We start from the raw sequence: 25,711 nt of genomic DNA on the forward strand, positions 1-25,711 counted from the left end.
AGGATGATAAAGATTGGCCAAAATAAATTCTGCCACCATACATTTTAAAAGTTTTGAAACATGTGCCATACAGCAATGAACTTCAAATCATAATGACTTCATCTGAAAATTACAAAAATTCAACACTGGTTGAACGCTCCATTGCCAACATTTTAAATCAGCAACAGACAACAGAATTATTTAACAAATGTTACACCTTAGATCATGAAGAAAAAAAAAAAAAAAAGTTTCCAGATTCTAACACTTCTTCATCACTTACTTACTCGATTTATTTAAAAACAGGTTTAAAGTGTTATTCTCAATTAATATCATTTTGTTTTACCCCCTGCATATAAATGAGCATGAAAGAATACAGCAGGAGAAAGTTGGACAGAATGTCTGCTGATCAACAAATGGTACAAGAAGGCATATAAAACAGCTTATTTTATTAAAAAATGGTGTCCATCAGTTATGTCAAATACAGGCCAACCAAACAGGAAACTGACCTCGACATTCTCACATGTATCTAGTTAGTCGACTTTTTATGGGAAACATAGTGCCATCAGAAATATTATCTGCCTCACAGAACTGTGAAATTAATTAACATGATACTATATCACTACCAGTGGTAAGGTAGTCTTTTTAAGGCTAGTATGTTATCACTGTATACAGAAAAAAATAATGATTTAATATTCTAATTCCTTAAAACAACATGCAATACATCTCCACCTTAATTGACTATTTGTGAACATAGTATTCCAAACACTGCCGCAATAAAAATATGCAGTCCTACATATAATAACACTCAGATAAATAAATTTTAAAACATTAACTTTCAGTTAAGGAGTGCACACTGTTCTTAAAAGCATCCATCCATTATAAATCATTTTCATAAGACAGCATTACAATTCTCAAACTCTTAATCATTTGCATAATGTAACATCCTTTAAGCAGTTGAGAAAAATTATGTACTATTAATTCTAAAATTTAAACAATAAAATTTGAAGCATTTGCTTGGAAATTCAAAACATAACAAACTGATGGGCGTATTTAAATATTTCTCTCTGCATGCTAAACAATATGATCTTTATAGACATAATGATTTAACAAGACTAGTCCTTTAATCCAATAACCTATTTTTGGTTAAAGCAGAGAGGACTAAATCCAGACTTTAAAAGATCACAGTGCCTGCTGGTTTTCATTGCAACTAATCTCTACATTTACTAGTTTGCACCGCCACTAATATGGAGGCTTTGGAAGTTTCCTTTGACACGTGTGTGCAAAGCATAGATGTAAACACTATTTTATCTTTCCCCACTCTTCTTTTTATTTACTAATTACACTTCTAAATAATGCTGACACTTTGTAATTAAAAGACAAGAATACTTAGGGCAAATATACACTGTTCCTGAGAAGAATACATTGTTATTCATAAATAGGTCTGTCTGCATTCAAGGAGGACTGGCTATGGAAGTACCCAAAATGGGCAACAGCTTAAAAATGCAGAAGAATCCTGATGAGATATTGGTACAGCCCTAAATGTTCATGATTTTTAAACGTACACACGCCATTTGTTACAACAGCCATGTAAATATGTAGTAAATAAGTAGTAAGTGTTAGAGCAGTGCATACAAAATGAGCAAGGTGACTAATTAAAGAAAAGGGGGTCTACATAATGCAAGATTAGAGACTGATTTGGAGAATACATTAACAGGAAATGTAGCTCCACTTAGATTTAGATTTGTGGATCTACTACAGTATTATTGTATACTATATACAGTTAACCTTGTCAGTAGCACAACAGAAACACAAATTTAGGGCATAGGGTTTCTCCAACAACAGCTATTCATTCAATGTGGAAAAATATCATCATAAACACATTTAAAGTTATAAAAATGTTTTTTTTTTTGTTTTTCTAATCACCAATATAACAAATCATACTTTAAAAAACACTAGTATATAATAATGGGAAGGAATTCAAAAAGGCAGAAAAAAGCTACAGGCACATGTTCATAAAGAAAAAAAAAATCTGTCATCATTTCATGGGATCAGATCCTTTTCATTATTTAATTTTCTTTATTACATGCAAAAAAATTGGAAAAAAAATCGAATTCATCCACCAAGTCTGTTCAGAGGTCTGAGAGGTAATTAGTAACTTCCCCAGATGTATATTACTTGAGCAAATTCAATGCAGACATGTCGAACATTGTCATCTTTAATGTTCCAAGTGATATAAATATGACAATACATTGTAGCAGTTAATGGATGAAAAGTGTCAAAGTGGAAGGGATGTCCAGGTGCTACCATGCAGAATAATTTTAAAGTTCACATATACACGCACACAGGCTCTCACACCAGTTTTGACCATTAGTTTTGTTTGCATTTCCACTTCATGTAAATGACTGAAAGAAAAAAAAAAATAGCAGCTACTAACTCAAATCTTGGTCATATCTTCCTTTGACCATCACATTTAATAATGGCCCAACCTGTGGAAAATAGTAAGATGAAAGTAGTTAAAAAACATTAGCTTCAAAAAAGAAACATTAGAATCAAAAAAGTTATTATTGTTCAGATTCTTAATAGTTCTAAGAAGTTTTAAACTTGACAATTAGCACACTTTCTCAAGTTTACACTTTAATACATTTCCTTACTGCTCATATAAAAAAACAAAGATGCAGAACAGTAGGAAAGTTGCCCACAGCCAAAACCTACGGCCTTCTTTAAATATTCTTATGAATACAGTATATGAATAAAGATATTCTGTTTAATTTTTTAGTCCTGTGTGTTTTTCTCTATTGCATTTTTATCAGTGGTTAAAAAAAAAAAAAAAAACCAAAACTTCCCATACCTCATGTGGATCACCTAAAGCTTCTCCAAGCATTTTCTCTATATTTCTCATAATAGCAACCTTTTGATGAGCTTTCAGGGGGTATTCTATCCTTTTTGGGGTGGGTGCACCCTGTAAAGCAATAAACAATATTGTATACTATAAATATACATTGTCACAAGTTATCAAGCAGCAGAAAAAAAACACAAAAAAGTGCACAAAACAGTTTAACAATGACTGCAACTCTTCCAAGTGTGCCTGAATAAATCTTGAAGACTTAAAATATAAATAAGTAAACTGCAAATCAATCAAAACTGATTGCAAGGTAAAAATAAATATTTGTTTTGCAAGCTGAAAAATAAATATTTAACCTATTTATAAAACACAGATCCTTTCAAAGTATACTTTTAACTTTTAAAATGTTTTTTTACTTTTGTGTATACAACAAAATGTAATCCATTTTAAACAACAGACATGAAAATGAAATTACATATTAAAACATTAATTGGAAGAGAGAGATGGGCACGTAAGTAAATCTTCTTCTCGGAGACTGTGATAAATGGAAAAACTCAAGACTTTAAGCAGCAACTTTAAATTGACCCTATATGAGCACGTCTGGGTGTGTACAAGAGGTTTTCTTTGTGAGAACATGTTCCAACCTTGCACAAGACACTACAGAGAAAGGCTCTAGCTCTCTTACTCTGAACTGGAATTTAAATTAAAATTTTAAAATATCGTCAGGATATTTATTTACCTTTAGTTGAGCACCATAAACCCAACTGCTGTGGCGAGTGGCTGGGGGTTGTACCCAGCCGGGACACCCAGGAGGACCAGAGGAGGCGCAAACCACAAGGGGGCGACCGTCCTGGTGGCTTTGGGGACCATGGGAACAGAGTTTGAAGCTCAACTCTATAGGGGCCCGTGGTCACCGCCAGGGGGTGCCCCAATGCCTGAGGAGCCCTGGTCCCCAGCACTTCTGCCACACCCGGAAGTGCTGAGGGGAAGAAGACCAGGGACACCCGGAGTGCTGACGGAAGATTATCAGGAGGCACCTGGAGCACATCCAGGTGACTATAAAAGGGGCCGCCTCCCACCGTTCAGGGGCTTGAGTTGGGAGCAGAAAAGGACGGAGCTTGGGAGGCGAGGAAAGGAGCTGGCCTGAAGAGAGTAAGGCATTTTGTGAGGCCTGGACTTTGGGGGAGTTTTGGGGTTGTGTGCACTTTACTGTATATAATATGAATAAACGTGTGTTGGGTGAACCATTGTTGTCCGCCTGTCTGTGTCCGGGCCATCTTCCACACTGCCTACATTGATTATCCTCTTGTCCTTGTTACTATCTGTGTAACATTTTAAGTACTCCTAGACCAATTCCATTCTGTGTGCATATATTCATTCTACCTAGCTGACAACTGTTACCTCTCATGAGGCAGCACAGCCACATAGCGCACTGGCAGTTAGTGAAAAAAGAGAAATTGTCAACGGTAAGTTACTGGCGAGTGGTTTATTTTAAAAAACACATTTTGATTTCCTTACATTTTTAACTTTATTAAAGTAGTTTTCCAGAATACAATTTAACTTTCAGTTTACTTTGCACTTAGACTTTGGTTTTCTTTTTATTTCTATTACTGAAATTCTTTTTTTAGTCATTGTAGTTATACTTTTCATTAGATAGAATAACCTTGATGCAAGCTTGACAGGGGGCTGTATATGAACTAAGGAAACAAAATTCATGAGGCAGCAGTAGGATTAACTACTTCATAGCCATGCTACCAAAAATGTAAATAATTAGAGATAAATTATTGCTACTCAGTGACTCTATAATTCTGTAATTCAGCAAAGCTAATGGGTTCACCAAAAAGGGGCACAAAAGAAAGATAGATTTGGGTTAACATGATTTACTATCACAAACATCATCTCCAGCCTATTTACCTGCCTTTCCTTTGGCAACAATGATTGTCTCATGACACTCCATCGAATGAACCACCATTAGTCAGCTACCACCATTAGTTCTATTAAGAACATCAAGGAACAATTGGAGGACAAGCTGAACTTTTTTCAGCCTCCAAAACAAGGGGTGGATGCAGCTTCAACACATCTAATGAAACGCTGGCAAGGAATGTGTGGGAAAGGCCAACTTCAATAATATCTTCCTTTTGAGCCAATGCACATAACATGATCTTGTCATAACTAATATCCTCTGAACAATATGGATATATCCTGGACTAAGAAAACATTTGTGTACATGAGCCAGGTACAGAACTGTGGATTGTGCAATCAGAAAAGCTAAAAATTCAATGCAGCCAAAGAAAAAATAAAACATCAGAGCCCAAGAAGTTTCCATGAAGAAGGCTGAACTTCAGAGACACCTCTGCTCAACTCAATGGCCTGAATTCCATCGACACTAATGTTAAGGGACTTACACATAAGTTTCAAGAGATTGCTAGCAAAATCTGTAATGATTGTGTGATTCTTATTAGACTGTACAACATGTACTTATGATATTACAGAGTATTAGAAAGGGGAGGGCAACAGGTTGTCCTTGGTCATCAAATGGTGACTTCTCTTTGATAACTGTTGGGGTTATCTTCCTTCCACCACTAGTAATATCTTTGCCCTGGTACTCATTAATAATGGGATTTTCTCAAGAAACAAAGTCCCTTTGTGGCTTTACATCATCCAAAGGCTCGACCAACAGGATAATTTACTGTAGCTAGGCAAATTGAACAAAATCCTGATGTAAATGCCCTTGACTTTATGAGCTGGAAAGTCCCTTAGGCTTAGATATCCTACCAAACTGATTGCTATACTGAAACGTTTACATAACCTGATGACTGAAACAGTCCTATGCAATGCAATGAACATAGACTCCTCCATCCAAGCAGGGATCAAATAGTTTTGTGTCATTATGGAAGCAATTTCCACTGTTTAGCTCCATATTACACTGCCTCTAATCTCAGACAACTCTACCTGTACTTTGAAACAATTTGTCAGTTTGAAGAGAAGCTTTGAAACCTATGAAACAATTACTAAAAAAACTTCAGTATTCAGACGTTTTTGCCCATTCTGCAAAAGAATGCCATAATACTCTTAATATCTTTGCTGAGACCTACAAGTGTCTAGGATTGTTCCCTCAACATTTAGAAAACAAAAGATTCTCTATCAAGGTATCCCTTGCTGGAAATCCACATCTCTGAGGGAAATCTGATTTTTTATTTTACCGTTTTCAAAACCTTGGTAGCCAGCTTTACTTTCCCAAAAGCCAGTCATCAAGGAGGAACACACCACATAATTTGTGTCAGCTTCTCCTTCAGGAGAATGAGTAATCAGGTCTTCAATAATTGTAAGCTTAAGAAGGAAATAAACCTAATGGTCAGTAAAGCCACTTGTGTTGCTACTATTCTTCATGTTAATGACACCTGGATTTCAACTGATATTACCTAAAGTCTCAATGGATTCTATCAGAACTACCTCCAGATGATCCTCTATATCTATAGAACCAACTCCGCTGCACTGCATAAGAATGCCTAATTCTTATCTTCTTAGGTTATCCAGGGTGGCTAGAGGAAATTATTTAAAAGATACTGTTAAGTCCTACCTTAAAAAAATGTCAAACCATCATCAACTGAGATAGCTTTGAAACAGGACCTTCTGCACTTAATAACCTATGACACGTGTTTCTACAACTAAGCTTTTCGGCTAAGGTCAAACATACTGTATAATCTTGATGGGAGTCATATTTATTTTAACCAACTGTTGAGAAAGAATATAGGCCTTCTGCTCTCACCAGTGGTCTACATGTATACTTCTTGGGTATAAACAAGTTATTTAAAATGAACTGGTGCAAGTGAGTCTCTGCTCATAATTGTGTGTGTTTGTGCGTGTGTGCGCACCCCGACTACGGTTTCATCTGGGACTGGGTCTTGCTATCTGTGAATTGTTTCTGTGGTTGATAAATGGATGAAACTTAGACACTACTGTATTTTAAAATACTATGTATTATGGTACCAAGCAGTATCCATATACTTTTGCCAGATACAGCATGAGATTACTACTAAACTGTTTTTTTTATGTAGGTTAAGTGGAAAACATTTGTAACTGCAGTATATATTAATGAAATAAAAACGCCTTGTGAGTGGGATTAAATAGAGCCAGCAGAAAATGAATGTGCCAAAAGCACCCTAATGAGAAAATGATCACAACTGTTTTAGAGGCAGAAAAGAAACACAGAATACGATTTTTCATCTCCTCATCCCAGCAGTGACTACAATATCATCTGCTGCCTAGTATATCCTAAATGTGTGAATCAATCTTCTCCTATCCCTGGTTGTTTAACCAGTTTAAACTCTAGTTTCATAAGTTACCTCTGATGAATGTGACTTCTGAAGTCAGAATTAACCTTTAGTGCAGATCCATATCCAACAATTTCTAAAAGTCAAAGTTTTGTTGTATGCTTTGCATGTGTTTTTGAGCCGTTTGCTTAAAAGAAAAAAATAAATGTTAATTGGTTGGTTTAAAAGGATCTTCCTTTAATGAGGCCATGCAGGCTGTTATTTCTGTTTATACTGTTTTTTCCATAATCTGACATGGGAGGTTTATTTAGTTAATAACTATTGAGATCTACTTCAGCCTTTAAGTAATCTAGTGGTCACACTGGCAAATTTTCAATCATCAGATATTTGCCCAGTCTAATATGGGATATTCTCCAATTATTCTCCATATTCTGTCAATGCTAAATTATCAACTTTAAAATATTTGCAAAAACAGTTTGATCATCAACATACCTTGTACCAAAAGTTTACTGTTATAGTTGTCCCTCCATTTAATAATGACTCAATATGATGCCACCTGTAATACAAAGATAATAAAAATTGTAATAGCAATAATATATACTCTATGTTGTACCACTGTGAAGTCTATAAGATCCATCCATCTAATCACATTTGTTTTCCTATTTGTGTTTCATTTTGGGACAAATCTAATCCAGAGCGGTTCCCTGTCCCTGTTGGCTTCTAGCAACCCGGAGAAGGACAAAGAATATTTAGGAAACTAAATAAGATGACGGCTTACAATGAACCAGAGGTAGTTACTATAATTCATTCCAAAACAAATAACTGAATGGGAAGTATTTTTTTCGTCCCAAAAGCAGAAAGCATTAAAATCTCTTACCAATACATTGGTATGTAAAGTACATCTCCTGGGCCCACTACAGCTTCATACCCAATAACATTTTTAAAATTAGGATATTTTTCATAATCTGGGTTCTCAAAATCAACCTGCAAAATAGAAATTGTAACTTCTTAGAAAAAACAACTTACTAAAAATGTATCAATGTTTATTGCATAAAAAAAAATATCTTCTTCATTAAAAACAAAGTACAATAATATTATACACTATTCAAGCAACCTACAAAAAGTGTGAAATATTAAGATATAATGAAAAGTGTACCATTTGACAAGGTTGCTAAATGTCGGATTGTTATATTCTGATAATTAGCTTTCTTATTAGAGTCTCACCTGGCTTTGCCGATCACAAGGATGATGAACTGGAAATGGATACAATCGGTCAAACTGATCCGGCGGAAAGAGTATGCATCTTTTGTAACCTTTAATTTGTGCAAAAAAATTCTGCTGCTCATCATAGTGAGCAGGTGTTACATTACCTAAAATAAAACATGGCAATAAAATTAATATGGCTAACATCAAGTCCTTAATTACTGCATGTGACTCAAAGCCGGTTTAGTTTTAGTAGATATATGCTAAAGTAATACTCTACCCAAAAATATTTATATGTTTACAGTATATGTTACCAAGTCTATATGTTACTTAACCCACATACTTTGTACTGATGGCTGAGAAAATTTTAAGTCTCACCCTTTTATGCAGAATGAAGTAAAAAGTTTCTAGTATAATGGAACATAATGACGACCCAAGCTGTCCAATGATAAATGTCAAAAATGTCCATGGAAAAAGAGAATCTGTCACTTTACTCATGTCAAAGAATCCACATGTTCGTTATCCAGTCAAATGCTCAAAAGCATGCAAAATGCATGCATTTTTTGCTAAATTACAATCACACCAATACTGGGTACAATGCAGAATTAAAATATGTATGGGCTACCAGTCTATTGCTAATGCACACACACCCATAATCCTACAGTACAACCTGATCAATTTAAGAGTTTTTAAATTAATCTTATATGCATAATGCTGGGAAGCTAAAAGGTCTAAAAGCATCCAGGAAGTACCCATGCAAACATAAGGATAATATGCCAGCTCCGCACAGCTCTACAGCAGTGTACCCCGGAGACAGCGGTAGTCCTGATTGAGAAATCAACTTTAAATATTAAAATAAAACAACATATATTAAGTAAATAAAAAACTGTCTCAGATACACTTAAGTTGTCTTGTAGGTAGACAATCTTTTGGAAAATTGAAATGTAATAGTTTTAACAGGGGATTTTAGGATGGGTAATACTGCATATCATTGTAATTAAACTTTAAACTGAATCAAATGTTGGTATTTCAGTATTTTAACAAAGTGATAAAAATAATTGTGCTCAAAAACACAGAGAAGTAAGCACAAAGTTTCATTTTCCAAGCAAGAAAATATAATGCTTAAAAACAAAACACAAATACCTTCCATGCCTATAAGAAGCAAATTAGATGTTAACTGTCCCCAGTTATGTTTTGCTTGCTGTTTATTAATCCAGTTCCAGTTAAATCCTAGAAAATCCACTACAATTTTTCGACCAACTGTGTCATTCAATGTTTGTTGTAAATATAATCTGAAATCATAGAAAGGACTTTATTAAACATTTACACATATAACCAAATTTTTGAAAATATTCCATACATCATGCATATATTTAATGCTGTGTAAAATAGCCTTTAGCAAAGATGGCACTTGAAATATAGCTCTGAGAGTCCTAAAACAATTAATTAATTGGCGCATTAATGCATACATCATTACAAGAGAAAATGTATTTCTTGAGGGAAAGTACCTGCATAGTTAAACAGTTTAATTAAATAGGATTCAAGTCTTCTACCAACTTAATGGAACTCAACAAGCACCATAATAAGTATTATGAGTTTGCTGTATGTTTCACATTTCAATGCAATTACATGTGGAGTTAAAATGTTTACATAATTTTACATAATACTGTTTTTTTGTTCCTCTCATACTTTGTTATATCTCCAAGATAAAACAGTTAAAATATAACTAATTATTACTGTGGTATGCCTGCATAGACACCTTTTTACAATATAAATGTATACATCTGAATGACACAACCTAATGGATATTCAAAACATGCATAATACCTGAGCTAAAATTTTAATGGCTGATAATAAAATAACAGAAATTATTATTCAAAATACATCAAAAAATGAACACAGGTAAAAAAAAATGTTCCTTCTTTCAAAATGAGCACCTCAAGCCTAACTTCTAATAATAGGAAGAATTTTTGTTTCCTTTTTCACCCCAAAGGCCATTTTGTATGATTAAGGAACCACAATTCTGATGCAAACAATGTAATAAAAACTTTAGACTGGATATTATGAAAATTCCTCAGTATCTGACATGTATCATTATCTGATACAACCATTCATCCCTTTATTTCCTGTACTCATGGAGTCCATTACAGGAATGTTGGAACTAGAAAGGACTGCCACAGTGTTAGGAACCAAGCAGGAATAAACTATGGACGGAGGTCAAATTCATCACAGAGATCACTTATTCAGACTTTCACAGTAGGTGAATCTACACACAACATTAATTAACCTAAAATGCATATATTTCAATTGTGGCTCAAAACCTGTAGTAATAGAAAAATCACTGGACAAGAAAAAAAATATACACACTCCACACAGATCAACACTGGAGCTATGAAGTAGCCATGCTATGCCTGCACCAGTGCAGCCTCACATTCATGATTAGTTATGCAGGTTTACAAGCATAATTTCCTCTTGTCTGCCATTAAAAAAAAGTGCACTGGCCTAGAATATTAACTACACTTCACCTACACTACAATAACAAAACAAAAAATATAGCCACTAAACAAGGTTAGATATTAAACAAACACATTAGGGAAAAAAGAGCCACAAAATACTATACTGTAGATACTTTTTCTTACTACTCTACAAAATGTGTTAAGTATAAACTATATATAGTAGTTCAACAGTTATGAAGTGACAAGGAAGAAAATGCAGCATTATTTTAGATAACATTTATTAAAAAATAAATCTAAAACTATTTAAAATTAGCTCATATAAAATACCTTTCTCCGTGTCCAGTTTCTTCTGCCCTTTGCATCCTTTCCACAAATTCACAAAACTTCATTTCCAGTCTCCGTGACATTGGAGTAAAGTTTTCAAAATTAGACATTTTTTTCTCATCATAGTACAAGAATTTGTGAGTCTTGGCACAATACACAGAAAAGTCCCCACCTCCAATGTTTTCTTGAAGATAGTCAATATCCCATTTTAGAGCTGGATATACAAGGTTGGTGTCTGTCAAAACAACCGGTTCCTGAAATTGAGTGTAAAAAATATTTAGAAATATAAGCAACAATCTTTAAAAGATCTGGGGCCTCATTTAAAATTTCTGTCTGTAGAATTCAAACTAAAACAAGGTGTACTGACAACACTCGAAATGTGCATACACAAAAAAAAAATCAGATGCATAAAACTGTGTGTAAGCAAGTTCCACGCATTCCCCCTTTATAAAACTCAATGAATGCTAATTTTAAAACACAAAATTTTGCATATTTGAATATGCAAATCAATATAAATAGCTACTTCCTTCAGTGTTTTGTTAAAAAAAGAACAGCAAAAGTATGTGGAAAAAAGAAGAATTTAAGAGTGTATGTCCTGCACAGTGAAGTATAAGGAAGGAAAAATGTACTATTGGTGGCTTTAATTTTGAAACCTCCACTTTAATTTCATAGTTTATTTTGTTATTAAAGTAGAACGTTGTTAACTTCATCTTAAAATCAATTTTTAATTAATTAGAGTTTCTCAAATACCACTGTAACTAAAGTAGCTTGTTAAATGCTTCGTATTCCAAGTGCTCCCTGACACAGTCGTTAAATCGGTACATGCTTCTTAAACAGGCTTTCTCTTATGCCAGTAGGAGCACACTGGCAGTATTTGGCACACAGAATACATTACATTCACCGCTCAGAAGAATATCCATTGAATTCTGAGTTTGTGTCCCTGACCACCAGCTCACAAACCCAATATTTACACATTATTTCAATTAAACCAGTGGGATACTCATTCATACAGTTAGCCTCTTGGAGCCTCATCACAACTGCATAAAATATTCTCTCCTTATTGAACGGATTGCTTTTTGCAATTGCTTTTTAGAGATATTTTGGCAAGGTGTCCTGGGAATTTAATGGATGTTCTCTTGATTAGCTTTCTTTATTCTTTATTTTAGCAGTATTGTCTCTGACAAAGACACCTCCCAACCCCCCCCCCAAAATCCTGTCCTTCCATTTTCTTTCTCCAGGCCACCAATCGTCACACAATAAACATCTTAGTATTTGCTACTGCTGGGCTACAGTGTCCCCACTGGTTTGATATATCATAAAAATGTGTACACAACATTTTCATACATGAGGCCCCTGATCAGCATAATCTTCTCTCTCTCTCTCAACATTATCATAATAGGAAACTTTCATCATAAATATCCTTCTACTGTCTCCTTATCTCATGTATTAGGATACATATTTGTAAATAATATAATATTCTCAGCCCAATTCAATCCAAATTAGTATCATGAGGGACCTTAGCCAATCTTGGCTGCATCACACACAAAGCAGTAACTAAATCCTGGAAGGGGCACCAGTTTATTACATGGTTCATTTGCACAAACATCAAACACCCATATGACACCAGTTTAGAATCATTAATTAACGTAACATGTACACATTTGGTACGCAAGACAAAAATGATGCTTGGAAAAAAACATATGTTAAGAGGAAGAACATAAAAACACCTCACAGGCAGCAGCCAAGTATGGGAATTAAACCTAGGATGCTGGATCCATGAGGCAGCACTAACCACTGCAACACCATCCTGCTCAATATAGGCCAAAAAGAAAAAAAATTAATATCACCATGTTTAGGACTATATAAACAAACACCTTATAAATCTTTCACTGCTTGGGATTCAGTAAACAGTTCCGGTCTGTGTTCCCATTCAGTGTTGAAGCCCTTGTTAAATTTACATTGATCAAACATGAATAACCACCCTTTAATATAATGTATAACCCACAGAGCAACATTATAAGAACAAAACTTATTTCACATGAGTGATCTATTTCAACTAAGTTGTGGTAAATGCGGTCGATGGTAGACTTCTTAGGCATGGTGTGCTCTCATGGAGTGCAAATGTGAATATCAGCATCGACTCAGTTGATTGAGCTGCACTGTGGGACATTCTGAGACTTCACAGGATCTCCCCAAAATTGCTGGATATGATGGATGGCCTGTACACTGGTACTGTAAGTGCTGTGCAGAATAATGGCAGAACCTCTGCATATTTCCAAGTTGATTCTGGGGATCGGGAGGGGTGCGTTCTTGCTCCTACTCTGTTCAAGTGTTTGCAAAGACTGGGTGTTGGGCATGCTCATATGGTCCAGCAGCTGTGGGGCATCTGTTGGTGAAGAGAGATTTACTGATATCAACTTTGTCAATGATGCTGTGATGTTCACGGAGTCAATGGAGGCACTGATTGGGGATCAGGAGATTGAGAAGAAGTCTCAGTGTCTGGTCTTGCTAGTTTCCTAGATAAAACCCAGGTCCAAGCCTTTAATGGCCTCTTGGGTGCATCCATCAGCAGCGTGCCTGTCAGCAGAGAGAGTTTCGACCTTTTCGAGAGGCTACTTCCCTTGGTAGTGGCATTAATGTGGTGTCCCTTCCTATGAAGTCAGTAGATGGATTGGAGCTGCATGGGGGGGGTCATGAGGTCGCTGGAAAGGTGTGTGTGTGGCGCTCCAGATATCTTTGCCAAAGGACGAAGGTCCAAGTTTTCAGAGTCCTGGTGCTTCCTGTTTTGCTATATGGTTGCGAGACATGGACGCTATCCAGTGACCTGAGATGAAGACCGGACTCCTTTGGTACTGTGTCTCTTTCAAGAATCCTTGGTTACCGCTGGTTTGACTTTGTGTCATATGAGCAGTTGCTCATGGAGTCCCAAGTGAGGCACATTATCTGCATTGTGAGGGAATGACGGTTACGGCACACTACGACCAAGTGGTGCATTTCCCTGAGGGGGATTCGGCTTGCAGCATCTTCATTGTTGAGGACCTGAGTGGCTGGATCAGGCCAAAGGGACGCCCACGTAACCCCTCTGCGGCAGATAGTTGGTCATTTTCAGGGGGTGGGACTGGACCATGTGTTTGCCTGGGGGGAGCTGTTCTGTTGTGTGGAAGGTGCAGGAATGCACTGTACCCCGCTGCTTCACCCAACCTGACCTAACCTGTGGTAAATAAAGGTTTTTACTAATTAACTCTGAATATAATAAAACAAATGTAATCACCAATGTGAGAATATACAAAAATGTGAAATACAGAGGTACAAATAATAAATCCTTCAGGCTTAAAATGCCAAATGAGGTAACATTCATGTGCCTTAAGTCTTAAAGAATGTTTATACCATCATCATTTTTTTTTTATAAATTTACATCAATACATGCAAGTATACACTAGATTTGGGTTTACTTTGTAAAGCTCATTATGAATACTGACATTTTGCAAGGTATCATATACAGTAAACACTGATGGGTAGATTTATTTTTGCTTTAAAATATACAGCACCAGTGCCTAACAATCATTAAAGAGCAGAGTTAAGTACATCCAATCCTGAAAATTTGATAAAGTTTCACACTTTGCAGTCATTGAATATGAAGAATGTCCAGAAAAGTTCAGAACTACTGGTTTGCAGAGTCTACTAGGAATTGCTGCCCAAGTATTCTACAGCTGGAGACACTGACAGAGAAAGGAGAATTGTGGTAAGACTGATAAACTAAATATGTGTTTATGGTAGCAGTAAAGCCTCAAACCTTTGCTGACTGGCTAGCACTTTAGTGATATGCTTAACAAAGAACATCACAAAGCCATTTACTTAACATCATCAACTCCTAAATTTCAGATGGTAGTATAAAATGATTAGCAAGATTCTTTAGAAGAAACCAAGATGGTACAAAGTACAGACAGTCCCCGGGTTACATTCAAGATAGGGACTGTAGGTTTGTACTTAAGTTGAATTTGTATGTAAGTCGGAACAAGTACATTATTTTAATAAATGCTATTGTTGACCGACTGTAACCAAGTGCTCTTCCAATGACTGATGAAGGTTCACCTCTCTCTGACCTTTTTATTATTTCTACTTTATTTTCAATGGTGATGGTTTTTCTCTTCTTTACTTTATCACCAGCACTTACATCAGATTTGTGTTTCAGAGACATTTTTTAAGGGTGAAGACAAAAGGTTAAGATGAGCTCTTCTGCACAGCACTGTACACGCTATCACAGCAGGAAGGCACCCGTCGTCAGCACTTCTGATATATTGACGAGAGACAACTTTCTGCTATGTATGTAATAGTCAAGCAGACTTGCTATTGAGAATGAATGGGGTCGGCGAGGGGCAGTTCACCACCTGCCCACCACACAGTCACCTCCACTGCAGTATGCTGCCTGCAGCGTCCGCTCACCGAGAATGAACAGGGTGCGGCCAAAGGCGGGTAGTGAATCGCTCACCACTGCCCCCATTCAACAGGTAGCCACCCGAGGCACACTACAATGCTGCCCAGTTCACCCTCAATGGCATCCACTCAGCCACAACCAGGTCACCGCTTACAGTATCACCAGCCGCCCACCAAGAACGAACAAGGCAGCCGTGTGTGGTGGGCGGGCAGTGAAATGCACCATTTCCCCTCCCCATCCAGCTTCCGTCCAGTCAGGAGCAGTAGCTGCGGTGGCATGGTGGGCGGTCAGCCAATTGCCCCATCAAGCCTTTGTCCTGCACACGAGCGGTAGATGTGGCCCCAGGGACTATGGATCCCGGGTCACCACTTGCCACCCACTGAAAATGAATGGGGTGCGGCAAACACCACCCCATACATCAACCGGAGCCGCCCGAGGAACACTACACTGTGCGAGCGGCGAAATCTCACCCCTCCATCCAGCCAATGCTTGCAGCATCCCCAGGCCGAAGATGACGGAGCGGCAGTTACTGAGGCACCTGCGTTGCGTCCCCCAGAAAGGAGCAGCTGCAGCCCCGTTCGTAAGTCCGTAACTTGAGGACAACCTGTACTGCAGAGTTTAAGCACAGAAAGCAAGCTGTCTGTCCCATAGTATTTGGCACCTGTATAATGTCAGATCTGAACTACTGTAAACAAGTTAATTGTCTTGGTAAAGAAACTCTGTTATTCTCCATGTTTTCTGTTCATGCTGGTTAACAAAAATGTTTAATAAATAAAAATCCTACAGGTCAAATTAGAGTAGAGATGAAGATAAGAAAATTAAATTACAGACTGTGAAGGCTACTTTGCCTCCTACTGACAAGTTAAGCACTTTTTCCTCATCGGTTTTGAAAAAGCATTTTTGAGAATGAATGCTTTTGGGTCTTTGAGCAAAATAGATTATTAGATAAACAGCACCTGAATGAACAAACAACATGATTTTTTTTAATATAACTTTTTCTTCTGGCTGCTTCTGTTAGGGATCGCCACAGCGGATCATCTTCTTCCATATCTCTCGGTTCTCTTTTCCTCTTGCTTGGCAGCTCTATCTTTAACATCCTTTTCCCAATATACCCAGAATCTCTCTTCTGCACATGTCCAAACCAATGCAATCTCGCCTTTCTGACTTTGTCTCCCAACTGTTCAACTTGAGCTGACCCACTAATGTACAAATACCAATTTATCCAGTCAAGTTTGAGAAAAAAAAAAATCTGATTGATCCCTTAAAATGAAAGGGACAATTCAAGTTAGCTAATTGAACACTGACAGTTTTGATTGCAGCCAGCCCCACTTAATATAAACCTCACTTTTTTGACCCTTGCCAGTCATGTTGCCAACACGAAGGTTTAATAAGGATATAATGCCATTTTTTAAAGGAAATTCCCAAATAGACTAGGGAAAAAACTGCTGATACCATACAAGATGTACCAATCTGGAAAAAGATAGAAAAACACATTTTTAAGTCTTTGGTACTCCAATTAGCCAATGTAACAGCCATAATCTTCAAATGGATGATGCTTTGAACAGTACTGAAACTGTTGTGGAGGGCACTGCCAAAATAATTGTTTTCAATGTAGATTCACACAAAGATACTTTAAAAAATAAGAAAGCAAGATAGCAAGAACTCCATTCTTCTGTCCTTTCAGTAAAAGTTTTAATTACCCTCCTATCGGGTAGACACTAATCAAAAATTGGCATCACTGGAAAGTAACAAGGCAGGGAACTACTGCTAACCAAAAACAACATAAATGTCCATCTTCCACTGACCAGGGAACACTTGCATAATCCCAATACCTTGTGGGAGAAAGTTTTATGGGTAGAGGAGACGAAAGTGTATATTTTTGTATGACTCATAGTAGAAGCACACATCAGCAGTTAAAATGTTGAGGTAATTTGATGGTGTGGGACACTTTGCATCAAGACAATAACACAACATACAAAAGCAAATTTACATTTAAGAAGGGATTATAAAAAAAAGCATAATTTTGGACTAGCCTAGTCAAAGCCTAGACTTATACATAATAGTGATGCTGTGGCAACACCTGAAAATTAAGCACTTTATGCTCAACAATATTGAGGGGTATTCCTGCCATTCCAAATAAAACAAATTGTGTTATTTTGCAAACATTGATGGAGAAATTAAACACATGGGTAAATTGCAATCAAGTGACAACAAATGAACAAAAATGTATAGGTATACATTTAATTTTAATCATGTTAAAGTTTAGTACAGAAGTTTGAACATTGGCATAGTGATAGTGCAGAGCTACTGTAGCATTCCTGCCACAATGTGCCAGGGTCTGCATCAAATTTGCATGTTCTCACCTTGAAATTCTAGATTAATCAGAATTACTGAGTCTGCTTAACTCCATATAATTATTTGCTTTAGCGATGAATATTAAAAATGTGTCAGTAATATTTCTCAATTAAGAAATTATCTTTAGGCCTTTAGGTTCTGTGAAGTAAATAACATCCACACCCTCCCTCACCCCCCTCACCCAATCCAAGCCACTCAAGAATAGAGGTCTGAACATTAGCTGCTGTGCCACCAGATCACATTGTTTCAAAATACTTGCAAATAACTGGATTAAAACTAAACTTTACTTATGGGTCTCTGACACTTGATCACACACTGCACATATAGAAAAGTATATTCTTAAAGTTGAAGATTTGCAAATATTCAAAGGGAATCGTGAGCATATAAAATAAGCATTATATCTTAGTGCATGTTAGTATATTAAGTGTTAAATCACCAAAGTCTATGCCTGTATATTTTATATATTTTTCTTAGCAAACTAGAAATCACCAATATTTCATAAGTCAAGCTCAGGTATGCAGAGAGGGGCTGAAAGGCAACACCCCCCAGTTAACAGGTGAACCTCAGCAAAGGACTGAAAATAATTTAGGCAGGTACTTGTCGGAAGCAAGGAGAGGAGAGGCTCTGTTAAGTTGGCATGATGGTTAGAATAGAGTGCTACACTCTTTAGGCTGGGAAATACTCGTGGAGCGAATTAGAGACAGAACCAAGGCAATGGAATGTTTGGAGTCAGATGATGGTGACAAATGAGCTAAGTGAGGTAAGCTCTCGATAAGAATTGTATGTGCATTGCACAATAAAGATTGATTCTGCTGCCTATCCTGAGACTCTGAGTGCCTTCTTTGGGTGGGGTCACCAAGTAATCTGTCGAAGCGGAGATGGGTACACTTAGCATGCTCTGGCTGTCTAGAGACAGCTATTGAGGGAGAAGTTAAGCAAATATGTAGCATATAATCAAGAGACAAGGACTGACACAAAGTCAGATATACATTCAATCCAGCATGAGTTGAAGGGTAAATTTAATCTGCCCAGTTTAGGGTCAGAGAGAACCAGTGATTATGACAACAACACTAGGTTGAAGGCAAGGAGCAAATGTGGTGGACAGTATTTATAGGCTGCAAAGGATCGCCATAAAGTATCTATTTAAATTTTAATCCAGCTACTTACAAACAGATATTCTGAAACAATGTGATCTGGTGGCGCAGCAGCTATTGTTCAGACCTTCAATGCTCAGGGGCTAAGGTTGGGGGTGGAAAAAATGAATGGACATTGTCTACCTCTCAAGCACATGAAGGACTAAATGTAATTTGAAAATTGATTAAGTATTACTGACTTATTTCCAGTGTTCCGCATTTAAACAGGTAATCATTTGCTGTAAAGCACACTTACCAATATTGATTAATCCCAAAATTCATGCATACCCTATTCAGACCATTGTGATGTGAGACAGAAATGCTTGATCTATTACTCTGCCTACAGTATTTAAAAATACCTGCACTAAACTTTAATACGATTAAACCTAACTATATGGAAACAGCTTTTGTTCAGTTCTTGTAACTTGATTGCAAACCACACACATACAATAACAGCAGCAACAGGCAATACTTTAGCAAAATAACACCATAGTTATTGATTAATAATCTGACGCTATTGCGGGATAAGAAATTTTTTTTTTGAGTGATGAAAATAGGTTTCTGTACAACAACCTACCATATTTCTAAATATGAGCAGTTTTAATTGGGAAGAATAGGCCAAAATTCTTTTGTAATGGTGTGCAATACCTGTATTGATTTTTTGCAGTAATTGTCACAGTGGTAGGCGCTGCAGCCTCACAGTATTATGGGATCATGGGTTCACGTCCCGGGTCCTCCCTGTATGGAGAGCGCTTTAAGTAGAGAGAAAAGCGCTACACAAATGTTAGGAATTATTATTATTATTATAAAGATGTTTCCACTTGTAACAGCTAGGAAGGGGGCGATTACTTTTTCTAACAGTGCCAGTTGGTGCTGGAATCCTTCATGACTTGTAATCTGGCTGACGGCCTCAAAAAAAGTGTCAAAAATCAGCGTTAAGAAAATCTGCACGCAGGCCAATACTTTTTCAAAGCACTCAATGTACAGTGACTGTACATATTTATACTTTTAGTGGAAAAGCTTTCCGAAATTTGTTCTAATATTATAGTTTATAGTGGTAGAGTTTATACACAGCTCAGGTGCATCAACCATTAATAACACTATCAGCTGTTACTAAAAGCTTAATTCTGTCGTCAGATACACAATGTAGTACAGAGTGAAAGCACTGACAAACGGGATGGATTTCGGGCCACGGATTGGGGCTAATTGTGGACAATCAGCCAACACATCAACAATTTGGATACAAGATGCACGCATTTCCGACTAACTAAACAAATAACCCCAATCTTTAAAAGTAATTAGAACATTGCCCAAAGATAAATGTCAGACGATACACAAAAGCAAGTGTACATTTCCGATATTATAATAGATAACATTCTAAATGACAAAAAGCAGTTATTTAGCTGCATACCATTATATTTTTCAACTAATAACTTTGAACTCTCTCCCAACCTCCTCCTCCAATAACAAAATAACGCTATTCATCTATGACCCCTTTATGTCCAAACAATTGCACAAGATGCTCTCGCAGGAGTTGGACAAGTACGCATGCGCAATCTGGCAAGCAACGCTACGTGACTGTAGCAGCGTACATCACAGTTGACACGTGCGCTAGATCCCCGCTCTCAGCTCTCTTACCGAGACTGAAGTGGATACTGATTAGGCGGAAGGGTGATGTGTGTATGCCCAGCCAACAATATGCTTATAAACGACTCAACTTCCACTTTATGGACGGAAATTCGGAATGTATCACCAGCCGAAAGGAATTGCACAACGTGAGGCAGGTTTCGCTATGCATGCAAATAACTGTTTACGATTTGGATTTCATTTCTAAGAGCAAAACAAAAGCCACTAATTTCATAATCTTTATTTAAAAATATTAATGATCATTTTATAGGAATATAATTTAAAACTAAATTATAAATTCATGTACCATTTCCATTATAAAAAAATATACCAAAAACAGACTAAAGTAAATTTTACGTTGCTAAATAAAATGTTAGGGAAAAATAGGTTAAACCCTTAGGAGGTTAACCCCTTAATTATTCTTGAATTATGAATAAAGTCCATGAGATGAAACGACGCGTTTATACCGTCCCATTAATACATTAAATTATATACATTTGTTGTCTTTTAAGTAACTGCACTCACTGAAAACAATTACCGGGTGCAAGTTACAGAAAATGTGTATGAGAAAAGAGAAAATGACAAAAGAGAGAGAGAGAAAAAAAACAAAGATACAAATAACGCATTATGTGGTGTCATTTTCGATCGGGAATGAAACCAGTAAACTGATAATATCAAACAAAACGTTTAATTTAAAGTAGTAATTTTTTGTTTGTATTTGCACGAAAATAATAATAGGTCCAATAGGAAATTAACGAATTCCAAAATGTCAGTCGTGTTTTTAGCCATTTTACCTACTATCTGTCACCGTGGGTATCAGCAAATTAATTTGATGAGTTAAACTCAAGCAGTTTAATCGCAAGTGTGCATTTTATGCAGGATATAACAAAAAACACATTCTACAAAAATAATCAGTGCTTATCCAAGCATAACCGTTTTAAGGAACATTTTAAAATCGATAAAAATTCAAATGTGAACATGATAATCAGAAGAAAAGCGGTCAATACTCGCTTTTTCATAAAAACTTGGCTAAAATAATTTCTTAAGTTGAAGAAATACATTTATTTAATATAGTGTAGTTTGTCTGCTTGCTGTACTGTATTTTAAGATGTATACTATATAGATAATACAGCATTCTGCATTAATCAATTTTGTCTTAGCTTTGTTGAAAGCAGCCTCACAAAAAATAAATGTAATTTGTTAAAATTTCAAAAATGTAATTTTTAGTAGACATCCTGCATTATCAGAAAATATCTTGAATTCATAAGAAAAATTTGTAAAGACTGGTTTTGAATAATGTTCACACGGTGAAACTTATTTTTTCAAGATATGTGTAACTCGTATTTAAATCATGTTTTAAGACTTTCTCCATTCATTGCACCCACATTAATGCAAGTTCTTTAATGGTCTTTAAATCACGTGTCAGACCTTTGCATATACTTTCTCAGTTTTTTTTTTTTTTTTCGTTTTTGCTCGTAATATACCAGCTTTTCCACCAACAGTCTTCAAGGCCATTCAGGATTGCCGATCTCTAATGCCCTGAATTGTGTGCCATTTTCCGGGCACACATGCTTTTTTCTCTTTGCCTATGCAAACAATATCCAGAATTTACTGAATATCATTAAATGTTTTAGTCCCTAACGAAATGTTGCCTAACCAAAAACGTTGAACACTCACCATTATATGTTATACTTTAATTTCATTCATCACATACTCATTTGCATAGAACACTTTTCATGGAAGCTGGTTCAAAGATAGCCATGGTGGCATCAGAGGTTGAGGGTATCAGGTGCCAAGTAAAACTAAAGTATAACATCAGAATTTAATAGTAAAAGCACTACAGTATAATATAATTTGTTATTGAACCACTTCTTGTAAAACTAGGGTGCTTAGTTATGATCACAGTGGCCCTTCATTTTTAGCCCAAACATTTTATTCTCTTACTTGGATTCCTGTCTCAGTTAAATATGCGGTTTTTGAAAGTTCATACCTTCACTTTAACAAAAATAAATAATTACAACCTTGTATTAAAAATATTGCTTGATAAAGATCAAACAAGTAGAAATAACAGATATAGGTGCTGCTCACAAACTACAGATAAGGTGAATTAGAAAAACAAAAAAGATGATACATACAAAAAATGCATAATGTAGTGTTACTGTAAATAGAGAATGAAAACAGATAAAGGTTATAATAGCAAACAATGTTTTAATTAAAAGTAGTAATGTTTAGTTTTGCACAAATTCATACAGCACAACTGCAGGCAAACAGCATATTAACAAATTCAAAAATGTCAACTGCATGATAATTATCAGGCAAGGGCCTAAATAACCAATATATTAAAAACAAAAACAAAAAAAAAAGTATAAATCGGGGAAACTAAGATATTCTTGTATTAATCTTAAAATATTAAATTCCTATTACGTGAATAAACCCTTTTGAGTTCTTTTGTTGTAGTAGTTGAATCACTAATGGTAGAATTATAAAAAGTGTACATAGTACAGGAAAATTCTTATTTGAAAGTGTATTGGCACTGTAATTGTATAAAGAAAGAACAAACCACATGTAGAATAAAGAATTGGCTGGACATAAAGCCTAAAGCCACTATGGCCATCAACAACCAGGGCTGAACACCTTCTGTAACTCTGAGACTATGCACTTAAGAATTTCCAGTTAATTATCCAGCAGTAGGATAATTAGTAGTAAGTCTGGGCCTCAAGTACCCATGTGGCTACAGGCATTCTTTTAAATCAATTTAATTGCCAAAAGGAAATTCCTGCTGGTAATGCCTAAAAAGGTTAATTCAATATTTAAATGTACTTATCATCGGACTGAACATTTTGTATTATTTGTTTTCATAGCAATTATTTTTATGGATTACATTTATTCTGCAAATATGAATATTCCCATTTTCCTAAACTGCACAACCTTTGGTCATAGTTGCTTCTTATTTTTATAACTAATATTTATATTTGTTTTTAATTTATATATTAAAAGTAATAGTGTTGTAGCTACTGCACTTAAAGAATGTCCTATGCCGTTTTCTAATGACATGAATGAAACTAACAGTAGTGTTTCATTTTTCTGTAAGCTAAACATATATATGGTAGTATATTTAAGGTAACATTCACAATTACAGTCATTTTAATTTATTTAGGGTGTAGGACAACAGTATTAGTGCTGCACATATAACTTACTCTGATACAATCTATTAGATACCATGTCACTTGTCAAAATGTAGCAAAGAAAAACAGCCAGATATCTATTTTCTGCATCAGCTTAAATACAATTAGGATCACTGAATAAGTGTTAAACTAAAAATTTGTTTGTACAGTACCTTTCTTTCACAAGTATTCCAAGTATAATATAAAGAGGAGTCTTTAAAACAGGGCAAAAAAATCATGTTATACAGCATATTTTATATACAGTATTGCCAGAAAACAAGTGAGTATTCCGGGATGATAAACAGCAAATTGTCACATATCTGTAATCAGTTGTTGAAAGAAGGCTGATCTCTACTGTATGTGATGGTAGCACATTAAGAACTTTTATGACTGGTTTTCATCAGTCAGCCCATGTCAAGTGGTTTCTTCCCCACCTAGATTACTCATCTGTTCCATATCAGTTTCGGTTTCATGTATGCCAACGTTTTCATTCTACAATTACAATGAACCAACTGACACATTTACAACATTTAAGTGTATTATAGCATGTGAAAGTAAAGCTAGCTGTAGTTATAACAGTATTCTGACAGGTAATTGAATTAAACAATGTATTAGGAAAATGTGTGCAGTAACTAAAAGTTCTATGCAAAATAAAGACCAACTTGTGGAGTACACAACAAGTAAACAAGATAAAAAAGAAAATAAATAAGAGAAAAGACATGTTTGGTTTAAATTCCAAACTTAAGTTAGTGTAAGGCATACACATAAAGCTACCCACCTGTAACAAAATTTCTGATTATTGTTGTTTATAATGTAATAAAGAAAACAACCATTTAAAGTTTCTTTACAAAAACCGTACTAGTTTTATTAAATGTAAAATTCAAATGAAATTCTAGTTTCTGATGCACTTGTTCTCATAAGATAAAAATATTTCATAAAGATGCACATACAACTACATAATCCACATTCAAGGTAACTGCACAAGGTGGTAAAAACAAAAGAAGCTTGAAGATTGAATAAGTTAATAGTGACATGTATTACATCATTTCTGGAGACTTGGTCATCTTAGGTTTTCTGTGCAGGATGGTACAAGAAGAATAGCTTACAGAACGGGTGTCTCCTTTCCATTTAAAATGCCCGAGCAATGAACAACTCACTGTGCTTTTTAAATTTAGAAATTAAATACAGTTTCCTAAAGACAGTGTACCACTGAGTGACTATATAACATATGACAGGTCAAAACCTGGCCTTGGAACAGAAAATCGTGTTTCTTATTCCAATCTTTATGTTTTAAGGTTAAGCTTGCTGTTACTCTCCTTGCAGTTCCTTTCAGTTTTACATAAACCCAGGACTTAACAATACTGTTTTTAATATCATGGTTGGACTTTAATGTAAAATGAATAAAAAAAATAAGACAAGGAACTACAGTAGTATTACTGGAACCTATTGACATGCCAATGCCACCTTTACACTGTAAGAGAATGGCACATTGTCAAAAATATTAAATACTTGCAAAACTATACTAACATTTTAAAATGAAACTTTAGGCCATATACATCAAAAAGTTTGGTTACATATTGTAAAAATCATTCTTGACAACACCAAGGGAAATTAAGGAGACGTGCGATTAACAGAGAAGACAGGAAGTACTTATTCACAGAGAAGGTAAAGGGAATCTGGAATAAACTAGTTTTCTATATCTATAGCAAAAACACTGACAAAATTTTTAATGTAGAATGGTTTAAAATATAACACAATTACAGACGACAGCCTAATACACGCTTAATTTTTCTTTTACATTTCTAGCAACAATTGTCTTACATCTTCAAAGAGTCAGAGTTTAAGGACAGAAGAATACAATTAATACAAGATAAAAATAAAAAAAAAATACTAAAATGTAATACGTTTCAACAAATTCAA

At 35.7% G+C, this 25,711-nt stretch overlaps 1 protein-coding gene across 1 annotated transcript in view; it reads right to left on the minus strand.

Annotated features, from left to right (window-relative positions):
* Positions 1-396: 396 nt before the first annotated feature.
* hif1an (hypoxia inducible factor 1 subunit alpha inhibitor) overlaps positions 397-25,711 on the minus strand; it is a 28,148-nt gene continuing 2,833 nt past the window's right edge. Inside the window, exons 2-8 of the mRNA XM_039772533.1 lie at positions 11,082-11,332; positions 9,442-9,590; positions 8,320-8,465; positions 7,973-8,079; positions 7,588-7,651; positions 2,828-2,938; positions 397-2,465 (exon numbers count right to left, since the gene is read on the minus strand). Coding sequence (XP_039628467.1) covers positions 2,409-2,465; positions 2,828-2,938; positions 7,588-7,651; positions 7,973-8,079; positions 8,320-8,465; positions 9,442-9,590; positions 11,082-11,332 — 885 coding nt within the window. The 3' untranslated portion in view covers positions 397-2,408. The remainder of the gene's footprint in view (positions 2,466-2,827; positions 2,939-7,587; positions 7,652-7,972; positions 8,080-8,319; positions 8,466-9,441; positions 9,591-11,081; positions 11,333-25,711) is intronic.

Source organism: Polypterus senegalus, chromosome 1, assembly GCF_016835505.1.
Source record: "Polypterus senegalus isolate Bchr_013 chromosome 1, ASM1683550v1, whole genome shotgun sequence".
Taxonomy (NCBI): domain Eukaryota; kingdom Metazoa; phylum Chordata; class Cladistia; order Polypteriformes; family Polypteridae; genus Polypterus; species Polypterus senegalus.